This window comes from Eleutherodactylus coqui, chromosome 11, assembly GCF_035609145.1.
Source record: "Eleutherodactylus coqui strain aEleCoq1 chromosome 11, aEleCoq1.hap1, whole genome shotgun sequence".
NCBI classification, from domain to species: Eukaryota; Metazoa; Chordata; class Amphibia; order Anura; family Eleutherodactylidae; genus Eleutherodactylus; species Eleutherodactylus coqui.
Window position 1 is genome coordinate 78,953,807 of NC_089847.1, and position 13,504 is coordinate 78,967,310.

Consider the following 13,504-nt stretch of genomic DNA (forward strand, 5'->3'; position numbering starts at 1 on the left):
GGAACTGCTGCCGAATTTCGGCTGCGGGTTTACGCCGAAATTCCGCAACAATGTTCAGGACAATGTAAGTGAATAGGGTCTTAACAAACTCCATTCACTTACAGCAGAAAAAATCTGCAGCAAAACAGAGCCATGGTGCAGATTTTCAGATCCACAGCATTCTCTATTTGTTGTGGAAATGGTGGATTTTTACAGCAGAATTCATTCATTCATCGCAGTGAGTGAATTCAGATTTTAAGTGCCCCTTTAACACGAACCTCTCATTCCCACCTCCAAAACTTCTCCAGAGCAGCAGCAGTCCTCTGAAACTCTATCCAAAACTATCTGGACAATCCCCGACACAAAACTTCAGGCGTGCTCTAAAAACACACCTCTTGAAGGAGGCATACCATATTCCCTAAACCAAACCCCTCTGTAGCCTGCCTGATAACATGCTCCCTGACCTACTGACTGTAATCCCTGCCAGCTGCAACCAACCACCCCTACAGTTATACCGATTCAGCCACCACACGGCTTATGCCTGACTATTGTCTATGTGTATGGCATCCCTGACTCTCCACCTCGCCATACCATGCACATCTCCAGCACCTTTACCTTCTGTATCACCCCATTATCTGTAGTATGTAAGCTCGTTGGAGCAGGACCTTCACCCCTACTGTTGATTACTACATGTTACCATGGTTTTGTTTTTGTTGCCCCTGTCTTGTAAGCGCTGCGGAATACGTTGGTGCTATATAAATAAAGATTATTATTATTAATTCCGCAGCCAAAATCCAGGTTTTATATGTGATGTGTGATCATACCCTTAATCCACATGTTTGATGGCCACTCCATTCTGTGAAAAGATTACATAAATTTTAATTTCTCAAAATCAAATTACTATGAAAAACCCTCCATTGAAACCAAGAAGCGTGCTCATAATAATCTACATGGTCAGGGGGTGGATTTGACTCAAATATGTGTAATGGCAATTTTGGCTGTTGCTTAATCTCAATTCTGATAGGAAAACTCAACAATGATGTCATGGTAAGTACCCTCCAGAAAATATCCCACGTATTGAAGTGCGGTTTGTAAAACCGCTAGCAATTATTAATTCCAAGAATGTGGGATATAAGAGGATTTCTAATCTGAGAAATATTTTCCTCTTATTAGAGTCCGGGAGGGGTTGGGGGGGGGGGGGGGGGGGAGTAGATTATCAGCTGCAGATGTTGCAGACATGTACTCTGGGCAGATTCCCTCCACTCCCTCTCTGTAATCGGAGAGGTATATATGGTATTATACATGGATAAACCAGCTCTGCTAGATCACACAACCGCCCCTGCATGTCTCTGCATGGCCTCCCCGCATTCCTGTACCTCAAAGCCTCTCTGTTCTCAGTACACAACAATCTTGCTTTGTTTCTAAACCCAGTCTTCTTCCTTTTTTAATAACCCCATATATTTTTTTAAAGTTGCTGTAGAGTTTCTGCCAAACACATTTCCCTTTCCCCCTTCACACCCCCTCAGCCCCTGCTCGGTCTCTGCAAGTCTGCGCCTGACAGCCCCTCCTCAGTCATGGCTGTTCAGAAATCTGATATTGTTATTCTTGTTTTCTTCAAAATTAACTTATCTTAGTAAATAAACAGCTGAAATTAGTTACAAAAAACAAAACATAACAAAGTATCACAGAATTTTTTGGCACAGTGGGATGATTCAACAATAATGTTTGGGGGCTTAACAGTATCCCTACATGCCTGTTTTGTAAATCCGTGAATTCCCAATCAAATAAAAATTATGGAGCATTTTTTTGTTAAAACATTGTGTCTTTCCTGTGTTATTCCTCTTAGAAATGTATGAATAAATTGACAATTGGGTGTTACCGTTCCCCTTGCCAACAGGGTGTGTCTCCTATATGATGCTGCACTGCCAACACTGATTTGATAGTGTCAGACTTGTGGGGGCACACCCTATTAATCAGTCATATAGTATTACCCAGTTTTTAGTTTATTGATACATTTCCAGTAGAAATAACAGAGGAAAAAAAGAACAGCACAATACAGAAATTCAAAAAAAGCTGTTCCAGATTAGTTATTTTATGAAAAGTACAGGTATTTACTAAAACAAATGTCTTGAATACTACAGGCTATTTAAAAATGCGTACAAGTTCTATCTATACCACGTCTGACTTGTGATACATATGCTGCAGATCTGCCCAGCTCTGACTGGCAAGCCCTGCCCATCACATTCCTTTTTTGAAAACCAAGCATCATAAGTGGTGTAAAAATACTTCAAATGCATCATTCTGATAAATAGATGTGACACCCCCAAAATAGATTTTTTTTTTAAACATGTGTGACACATATATAAATCAGCTCTAGTGTCTCTTCCGTGAAGCTCTTAGATTCTATATTCTTTGTAAGGGTATATGGTGGAGCCCATTGAATAGTAATCTTGTTCGGCTGGTAGCTATTTCCCCCAACTGCCCCAAACACGTAAATGCTCAGTTTGTACAAGTGTTCATGCGTTTTACCTGGAAACAGTAGAGAAAGGTGCAGCTAGTCAACTCTGATGGCGGCTTATCTCCAGGGGGACAAAAGGATCGGGAATTGAAATTCAATGTTCCTGGTTCTTCTCTGCCTTGACATTTATGTAGGAAAAGTAGAGAGGGCCCATACATATTCAAGAGTCATCCAGTTCCGCAGTTGGGTTTGGACAACTTTTGTCTAATGTGTATGAAAACCTTTTTGTTACAATGTTCTGTTCTATGTGACCTCCTCTCTCTTTATCTAACATCTTTAAAGGGGTTTCTAAGATAAAATATTGTTGACCTATGTTTAGGATAAGCCACAAATAGCAAATCGGCAACTGAGCGCCGCTCAGGAGCCCCAAAATCTACTGATAAGACAGCTGGATTGGCGGAGCTCCTGAGTGCTAGATTCTCACCGATCACCAATTGTTGACCTGTCCTGAGGATAGTTCACCAATAGTTTCCACTGGAAAACCCCTTTAAGGAAAAGTAAAGCATCTGTAAGAATCTTTTTAAGATTAGTTTGTGACTCTATTATGAATAATATCACAGCTCTAGATTCTAATCATATTTCCATTCAAGAAGTGTGAATATTGAAGGAACGTTTGCTGTACTGTGTTCTTGACTCATCTAACACTCTCAGAAATCCCCAGAGCGGATATACATTATTAATTATAGAAGTTATTGAACAATCAAAACTTCAAATAAAATTCTTTAAGATCTGATGGTGATCTTTAGATACTTTCTAAAGGATATAAAATATTCTACTTTACCCATTAGATATGAGAAAAATAATCACATAACAGAGTTAGTCAACATGTATACATGTCTTCTGCATCATTTATATATTGATTGTGAATGGAGACTTTTTTAGGTTGGCTATGTTAGTTTTAGGGCTGTTTTGTCAATCAGGTTGCTTTGCTTGACAAGCCTTGAAGTCTTAGGCCGCCTGCAGACGGGCGGGTCGGATCCGGCTGCGAGGATTCTCGCTGCGGGACCCGACCGGAGCTCCTGCAGAGAGCAGCGAGTACTCACCTGCGCCCACAGCTCCGGCTGTTTGATGTGCCGGCAGACCGGAGCCGGCGGCCGGGCAGTGACGTTTCTGCGAGCCCCGCAGAGAAATAGAACATGCCGTGGTTGCGCGGACAAACCACGGCCGTCTGCCTTGGATTGCGCTCCTATGGCAGCTTCCAAGGGCGGAAATTCCGTGGGAAATTTCCGCCCGTCTGCAGGCAGCCTTAAAGAGGTGTTCCCATCTCAGAAATTCCGTGTTGCAAATGTCAAAATAATGCACTCACCCATAAGATTATTATTTCACATGTACACAATCTCCCGGCCTGGCCATTCTCTGCCATGCCATTTCCTTCCATAGAAGGGTTTCTTGGCAACGCGAACAAGTACTGCACTGCGCAGAAGCCCTTCTGTTGAATGAAACAGCAGAGCACAGCGGTAGTGGTGGCCAGGCCAGGAGCTAATTCACATGCGCTCCTGAGATCCCACCAGATGAAGAGGAAAGAGGGAGTAGCAAATGTGGAAGCGTCTGCTGCCTCTGCTCAATAGCAGAAGTGGCCGGTTCCCCTGGCAGCAAACTGTAAACAAGAAGAGTGGATACACAAGAATATCTGGCAAACGGGGCATTTTTGAAATAATATTTATGTTATGGGTTAGTTGATTATTGTGCTGTTTGAAACACGTTGAAATGGGATTTCCGAAATGGAAAGCCCACATAGATATTAGAGAAATGTTGACCAAACCCATCGTCTTTGGCAGGACAGAATGACTGTCTTATATATATGAGGGCCACCTAGCTCTCGACTGAGATCAGGGGAAAATGTATTAGGCATAATGAATTTCAGTGTCCAGTGCTGAAGTTCTCGGGGAGATAAGCCACCTAACAGTGCTGTCTGGCAGCAGTTTTGTTCTCCCCATAGAAAAAACATGTTCACTCTCTTTAGTTTTGGATTTGATCTGGTGACAGGCTTGTGCACATCAGGCATTTTAATCCATTAGCATTGGTTTTAGACCCAGCCTGGCTTCATAGAGAGTCCCACTGTCTAGATAATTTGGGGCGTATGGTCTGTTGATGTGTAGCCATAGGAGAGGGACTAGCTTCAATTCTTTGTATGATATTTACACAGGGAGGTTTATTTAATCTCACATGGCTTTTATGAATATCCACGTTTTTATAAAGGTCCACACCCAGCCTGGTCTGTCTATATGCACACTGTGTTTAATACCTAATTTTTATAATGGGCAAAATACCTTATGTCGTATTTAATAATTTTTGTTTTACTTTCTGTCTAATAGCCTGAAGTCCTCATGCAAACAACCGTGCAGTCAGAGCCAGCAAGGTCTTATAGAAGGTAACCGACTCAAAATATCAAGGTAATCCATCCACCCTATTTACTATAACAATACACAATATTATTACAACCTATTATAGTTATTGCATGCCACATGTTCTAATTGGGAAAGGTTATGCAGTGGAGTGGTTGCAGATAACAACCAATCAGGTTGCTGCTTGCAGTTTCCAAAAGTCCTTAGAGGGAATCTCAATTTTCCTTTGAATCACTCTATGAAGTCCGAAATATGGATCCATATTATGGACGTGTTATAGATGACATACAAGTATATGTCATTAGTATTTCAACAGTACTTGTCTTTGTATAATATATTTTCTACTGGGCAAATACTGATCAGTATTTACCCAATAGAAAATAATAGCAAGCCTCTTTGCATCATAGTCATATAACACTAGCCTATACTGTACTGCTAGCCTGACATGACTGTGCAGGGTAAAGGACCTTCAGTGAATGACAGTCATGTGACCGGCCACTGCCACATTCAAGTCAGGGAAGGTCCTGTAGACCCGGGGACAGCGGTGCGGCACACTCTTTCAACCTACAGTATTTTGAGTCATGTTTATGCTGCAGTAAGTGCATTGGAGGGCTTAAACGTTATAAGTGATTCTGCTTAGGATTTTTCTTAGGTTTCTAAGTATATAGTAAATGTAAGTTGTTAATTTTTCAAACGTTTAGTTTAATAATTAAACTATAGAATAGATAGGTTTTCAGCAGCTCACTTTGTAAGTCAGCCACTAAAGGTTTGCCTATTTTAATTTTGTCCCCTATCTGCTGCCAATTTGTGCAGGCCTGCCCTATAGCATTCGCTCTACTTGGGTAATAACAGTATCTGCCAGTACTCAGATACCTCCAGGACTTATGGTAGGGCCAAATTGTGTAACAATGGGACAGTTGAATAAACTACAATATGAAGCCCATATCAACATTAGTAGGTAACAAAAATGTTAGAAGAGGAACTCGCCAATAGATGACTGGAATAGAATGGAGATGTTAAGCGAATGATGGCAAATGGATAATGGTGATGGTAGTCAGATAATGGAGCAGACGAATGATGGTGAGCAGATAATATCAAAGTGACAATAACTGACTTGAACTCTAGCTTTCCCATAAGCTCTCCTCTAATCTATCCCTTATGCTGACCCTAACACCAGGCACCACTATCCCCGAGTAATGTCCCATTTACACAGGACGACAGTGGTCTAAACAACTTCATGAGCGCTGACATCACCACTAAGTTCATTAGTGCTCGTGCAGAGCGTTTAGGTAAGCTTCTCGCTCAGCTCTTCACCTTCTACATGAAGCACTGAGCAGGGAGCGTTTACACAAAATGAGAAGCCTGTGATCCAGTGATGGTTTTCATGCTGACTGAAAGTCAACAATAACGAATAGTGAACGAATAGTAAAGGAGTTTTTTGCATTAACACTGGACAACTACCTGTCAAATTTGTTCAAACAAACAATGCTAAGAAGCAAGGACTGGACTAGAAATAACCACAGGAACAAAACTACACTGGCAAGAAAAACAAATCTCGACTGGAAATGAGATATTAGAAACATACAACCAATACTGATTTAAAATTAGCATAGCTAACAGCTAACACCATAACTAGCAACACATTGCAGAGGCCAGGAATATTTAATGACAGGCTAGCCAATAAGAATTGCTTTCCGAATGAGCCGCAGCTGCAGCAATGTGGTCCGCTGACCCACTCAGCATCGAACTAGTAAAAAGGAAACAACGTTACTGCGGAATTCCTGCTGTTCGTTACAGTTATTTCATCTAATGGGATTTTAAGCTCTGCAACAAGCTAACGAAGAACCAACTCTTATAAAGATATATGTTAAATTAAACGGTTTTTTTTTCGGGGAAAATACTATTGATGACCTATTCTAAGGATGGGTCATCTATAGTTGATCGTCCGGGGTCGGCCGCTTGGGACTCCCACCAATCAGCTGATTGTGCGCCCCCTGCTGACACCAGTGTAATGGTGGGGAAGGGAAGTATAATGCATACATCACCAGACTCCATTGGGTCACCTATTTTCAGCCCAGAAGCTTAGCTTATAGGGCTAAAAGTAGGTGACAGATTCCCTTAAAGGTGCTCATACACTTTAGATGAACATTATCTCAATCTACTGATTTTTGTAGGACTGGCCAACCATCTGACATGTATAGGGTTGATCTGATCTCCCCATACAAAGGATGTCAGGAGAAAGAATGATCAGTCTGATGGATTTTAACATGGCAATTCCTAGTTGCTATAAGCTTTAAGCTCTGCATATGATCTGTATGGTTAGGTTCATACTTCAGCCTTCCTTTCCCTGTTATATTTCTAAATTGATAATGTCCTTGTTTCCCAGTATAACCTTGCAGTGAGCATATAATATTACAGTATTAAGCGAGTGAAAGATTCTGATGTAATAATTGTATACGTTTGAGAAGCTTTACAAAACTTTCCGAATCGTCCTAAACACATAAAAGTTAGTATGTATGACTCAGACTCTTAACCTCCATTTTAGATCTTCAGTAGTTTGTATATGATCCTCGAAATGTGTTCATCATCAATTTACTGTATATCTGCTCATAGCACCCCCTCTGCTGGTAGACTAGAGTATTGCCATATTTAAAGGTACAGTAATATATTTACTTTATTGGCCCTTTCTTAATAAGCAGACACAGCTAATGTACAGTGCAAAAATGTGCATTATTTCAAGAGTAGCTAATTTTATACCTCTATGGTTGGGGGTTTTAAAGTCAAGATAATGGTTATTATGGATATGCTCAATTTTACAGAATATTTTAGAAATCAGAATATTTTATATGACTTTAAACTTTACATTATTACACTTGAAGGAAAAGTTAAGAGAGATATAGTAGGCTGACTGTAATTTCAGTGCACACCTGTAGAGGCCATGGTTAGTTGGGTGTTGGCTAAATAGGAGTAGCAGGTGAGCGTATTCAGATGCAGAATGGATTAGTACAACAAGGTGCAACAGCCAAGAGAGCAAAGTCAGATACAAAACTGTAGGTTCCAGATGAGGTATCAGAAGACTTAAGCAGGTACTTGGTCAGTAGTGTGCAAAGGTTAGAATCCGGGAGATCTTTAGATAAATGCAGACAAATGCAAAGGGGAAGGACAAAGCCAGCGTCCAAGTGCAAAGATCAAACCAAGTGAACAGCAGTGCAGGAATCTAGTCCACAGAGCAATCAAGAACAAGCTAGCACTAAGTGAAGTGCACTGCTCCCTGACTGTTCAAAGCAGCAGAGCACTCTGATTGGTTGGATGTATGTGCGCTCAGATTTTCATGGTAACAAAGTTTCCACACTACAGTTTTTCTGCTTTTGTTTGTTTGCACATTTTTATCACAGTTTTTATATACATGTGAAGCAGGTTCATCAAGAACTAGAAAAGCTAGCCCTTTCTTTATTTCACTTCAATGAAAAACGTTTGCACATCCACACAGAGGTCGCCTTACCAGTGTAGTCTAGCTGCAACACTCAGACCTGACGTCACACAGTGTTTTGGCGAAAAATGCCCCCTTCCTCAAGTGTGATGACATAGATCACTCTAGATCCTTATATGGTCAGCATCCTAACTTACGGTCTTTGTAGCAGTATATTATAGTACATCTACATCATTGTTTTCAGATGTTCCACTATTTGTACATAGGAAAGCCATCCTGTAAATAACATTGTAGTGAATAGTGGCATTAGGCTGAAAAGTTATCTAAACAAAAAGTCCTGTTTGCTGGAGAAAATGGCATGCTTGCATGGCCAGCATTGTAATTCCATCATTATGTTGTCTAGTCTACAGCCAATTTTTTTAATTATTTAAATGTATTAAGTAACAAACGCAGAGGTACTTATTCATCCCCTGTACTGGTGATCTAGCACTGCAGTCCCGTGGTCCACCTGGTCTTTATTGTGGAACGGCCACAACCTGATTGTTGCAGCAGTCAAGTGGTAGCCGTTTCACAACCAGGAAGACTGTGGGGGCTGCAGTGCTGGATCACTGGGGCAGAGGACGAAAAAGTACCCCGATTTTACTATTTTAATACATTTTCACCTATAATAAAAAAATTGTTCAGCAACCAGACAACCCCCTTAAAGGTCCCTATATTTATCAACCATTGAAGGGATAAATACATGTCCTTGTCTGGATTTTTTGTTTGCTTGTGAGAGTAAAAATGTTATTTATCTACTGAAATGTCCTCGTAGCCTGATATATATTTGGGCAATCTTCTAGTCCAGTAAAAAAAAAAAACACATTGGTGAACATAAATCTTGCATCAGGCTACATAGAGAGCAGAAGAAGAAATGCAAACCGCTGGGTAGTTTGACTAAAGATGAGGGCAGAATATGAATGAGTGTATGGTGGAGCTATGGTCGCAAAATATTTTTATGAATGAACACATTCGGTGAATGCATTTTCTTTGTTCACGGCCGCACATCTGTCAAATTTCGTTTGTAATGTATGGTCTCACTCAAATTATTCAGAAGACTGATAAATTTAGCTGTGACTTTAGTTAAAGGGGTTATTCCCACCACTGCAAGTTATCACCTATCCATATGATAGGACATAATTTGCTGATCAGTAGGGGTCCAACCACTGACTCCCCATCAATCACAAGATTTCAGCCCTGCCGCTTCACAAAGTTTTGGCAAAGGACTTCGTACACTCTATTCCCTTCAATGGGTCTTCCAGAGATAGCTGATATAAAGCACTCTGCTATCTCCAGCACTCCCATTTAAGGGAATAGAGTGAAGGGGTACATGTGTGGCTTCCAATGCCGACACTTCAGGACACGCTGAAAACTCAGGATCGGAGGGGGTTCAAGCACTCGGACCTCCCTCGATCAATCAGCAAGTTATTCCTTTTGGATAGGGAATAGCTTACAGCTGCAGTCAAAATTATTTACCCCCCATTGCAAATTAGGTTTATTTGCCAAATTTACAAACTTTCACCTGTTTGCAAGAAAATAATCAAATAAGAACAATATAAATAGCTCACAATCACACCACAACTCTAATCATTTGTATATCTGTCTGAGATGTAACTGCATGCCGAGTTTTGCACCAAACTGAGAACTCCTTCTAGGGGCTTGATTTTTTTTTGACAAATGTATATGTTTTTGAGCATATTGGGGCCAAATTTTTCTTGTTCTTTTGGGTCAGTTTGGGTGTATATCTTGGAGCTTAAGCATGAAGGCCTTCAGCATTTTGTATGCGCCTGTGCAAATGAAAATCTCAGTGCCTGTTACCATTTAATCTTGCTGAAGGACATTAGCAGTCATCTAAATGTCTTTGACCACCTCCCTCCTCAGGAAGCTCATGGCAGCTTCCTCTTTCTGCTATGTCCAGGTAGCATAGTCAATGGTCCTTTTAACTTTGAAATTGTGAACTGCTTCCAACTGTTTCTCTATAGACATTCAGCTTTTGCTATATTTGCTATTGTTTCCTTTTCTTTGTTTGTACAAGGCAGGGATCTTTTCTCTTAACTTTCTGAACCACTATCTTGACTTAACCATACTTCTGATATGTGCACTCATATGTCACAGCCAGCATAGCTCGAGCACATCGGTTAAAACTAATGAAGCCCTTGATTAGTTGCACCAGGGGTGCCTTAGACAACACCTGATTTGCAATTGTCCTCTTATGAGGGATTCTGTTCAGGAGGTTAAATAATTCAGATACTGCAATTGTCATTAAAAGTGGCATTTTGTGTTGAATTTGGAGAAACCACATGTTAGTTATGATGAGCTCCTTAAATTGTTCCTGTTTGACTTGTTTTTGCAAACAACTGAAAGTTTGCAAATTTGGCAAAGAAACTTTATTTGCAATGCGTATTGAATAATTTTTGTTTGCAGCTGTACTGTGATGGAAATACCCCTTTTACTTTGCATTATGAAAAGCTTGCATCTTATGTATGTCAAAAGCAGTCAAGCCTTCAAATTTGTCAAAGTTTTTAACTGGCATGGGTTTAGGACTTACAATTTAATTGGTAACCTGTATATATATTTTATAGATGGAGGAGGAGGATACCAGGGAGCTTTTGCTACCCAACTGGCAAGGGAGTGGGACTATGGGTCTCACCCTTGACCAAAATGAAGAAGGAGTTTACGTCAAACAGCTAGTACAGAACTCACCAGCTGCAAAGACAGGAGTTGTTCGAGAAGGTGAGTGCTTCATAAACATGGATATGTTATCCCTCTTCTTCATACAGAACATTAAAAACCTAAATTGCATGTATTGTACTGAAGAGTTTTCTGACCACAAGCTTGGTATACCAATTAGACATGCCATAAATGTCAGGTCCAACAATTTGAATCTCCTTCGATCTCAAGAATAAGCTGTCCAAGCTTCCCATTTTCTATACAGTGGTGGGATGTGCAGGCAGTTGCAGAGTTTATAGATGGAGAAAGAACTAATAACTTGCAGGATATTGTAGGTAAAGGTGCTGGATATTGTAGCAAGCGGGAAAAAGAACAAAAAAAAAAGGAAATAATCTGATACCACAGCCAATAGATAGCATTTCAGCCACCATGGTTCATACAGAATACCACAAAAAACACTTCATTGTCTCCTCATGAAATTGTAGGCTTGCAGGGACACCGTAGAGGTACCATAGAAGTCTAATACATCAACTTGTGAGTTGTTTAGACCTGTAATTTACCAGTGGGCACAGCACTTTATATAAATGGAAATCAACTTTAATTCTACATGTGTCCAGAGCACATTTTTACTTATTGTTTACTTTAGCATAATATCTAACATCCTAAGCGAATGCTATTCTAGTGAAACTCCGTGTAAAAACTGTAAGAGATCTGTCAACCATTTTAAAGTAGTTTGTTCATAAGTCCAATATTTGCAAACTTGACTCAGAAAATTAAAATAGATAACCATGAAGAGAAAAACTTCTGTAGAATTGATTTATAATATCTATATTTAGGTGACCAGATTGTAGGCGCGACTGTCTACTTTGACAACATGTCATCAGGAGATATTGAAAAGCTACTGGCGAATGTAGGGCAGCACACCGTGGGCCTAAAGCTACAGAGAAAAGGGGATCGATCCCCACAGCCTGGTGTGACCTATTCACATGATGTCTTCAGCCTGAAAAGTCCTGATGTTGTTCTGGTGAGTGACCTCTAAATAGTAATAAGAGGAAATAATTGTGCTAATTGTAAAGCCTTATTTACATATATGGGTGTTTATAGCTTATTTTAAGTGCACGTAATGAAAAGAATACCAGGAATAGAGTATATCGAAAGTAAAACATAGATGATAGAAGGACATAGGGGCTTATTTACTACTCAAAATGACAACTTTCGAGTGCAAATTGCGCCAGAAAACTGTCTTACATGCTTTGTGCCACATTTACTATGTATTTTTAGACACTTTTTCCAGCTTGACAGAAAAAGGACATGGCTTAGTGAAAAGGGGCATGGGCTCAATTGTATCCAATTCTGGCAACTTGCATCACAATTTTGGTGTACTTTTTGGCATAAAAGGTGGTCTAAACTTGAGACAAGACAGTCTTAAAATCAACAGATTTACCATTCAGCAAAGTTATTGTGATAGATCTGGTACATTTTAAGACTGTCCAGTATAAATTTGCACTGTCTAACCTTTAGACAGTATTAGTAAATAAGTCCCATTGTCTATTCCACTGATTCTACATTCTTGCTCCCTATAAGAAAAAAAAAACAACCCTGCCAAATCATCTACATGCTAGTAAGGGGAACATTTTCCTACTTTTAAATGCAGGTGAGTGGAAGGGCTAGTAGTATTTGTTAAAACCATCCAGCCATCAGTGGTCACTAAGAGATCCGCAGGGAGCATTCTCTTCATGAACAACTGGACTCATAAACTATGGAGCATATTTACTATTGGTTTTGTGCCAGAATCTGATTAGGATGCTCCTTCTTTGTAATCCAAATGAATTTACACAAAGCTTACTATTGTTTTGCTCCAAAAAGAACAGATGTTATGCCCAACTAAACGATTTTCAAAAGTGTCTAGAAAAGGGGGCGGGGTTTGAGTGGAATGAGATTTTTAAGATTGATTTATCAGTTGAGACATTTTAAAGAGTCTCAAAATTTTTGAACATTCTTACTTCAGTAGGTGGGTGCTGTAAAAAGTGGAGGGACAGCTCTGTATTTCTAGACATATTTAAAGATGCAACAAATTTATCAGCATCATGCAACAATATGATAAATTTGACACATTTTGTGCTGGAGAAAAAAAAAACAATAAGTGGCATCAAAAATCCTTGTTCACATGGTGAAATTTTATTGAGGATTCCGATGTGAATTCCAGTGAAATTCACACAATTCACACAATTTTAGCATTCTTGGCTCAGTGCAGGGACCAATCGGGCAGCTCTCAGCTGTCATTCAATAGCTGAGAGCTGCCCCTGATTGGTCCCTGCGCTGAGCCAATCAGAGGCAGCACTCACTCACCCATTCATGAATTCATGAATGGGTGAGTGAGAGCTGCCTCTGATTGGTGAGGGCTGTGACCAATTAAAGGCAGCCCATTCGGCAGGCGGGGATTTTAAATCCCCACCTGTTGAATACTACTCACAGCAGTTCAGGAGAACTTCCGGCCGGCCGCGGCTGAACTCCGTCTGCGGG

The 13,504-nt window shown here is 40.2% G+C and overlaps 1 protein-coding gene across 1 annotated transcript in view; it reads left to right on the top strand.

The window, feature by feature from the left end:
- Positions 1-13,504, top strand: part of AHNAK (AHNAK nucleoprotein) — a 67,694-nt gene that overhangs the window by 34,000 nt on the left and 20,190 nt on the right. Inside the window, exons 2-4 of the mRNA XM_066582726.1 lie at positions 4,813-4,890; positions 10,894-11,044; positions 11,818-12,005. Of these exons, the coding sequence (XP_066438823.1) occupies positions 10,894-11,044; positions 11,818-12,005 (339 nt within the window). The 5' untranslated portion in view covers positions 4,813-4,890. The remainder of the gene's footprint in view (positions 1-4,812; positions 4,891-10,893; positions 11,045-11,817; positions 12,006-13,504) is intronic.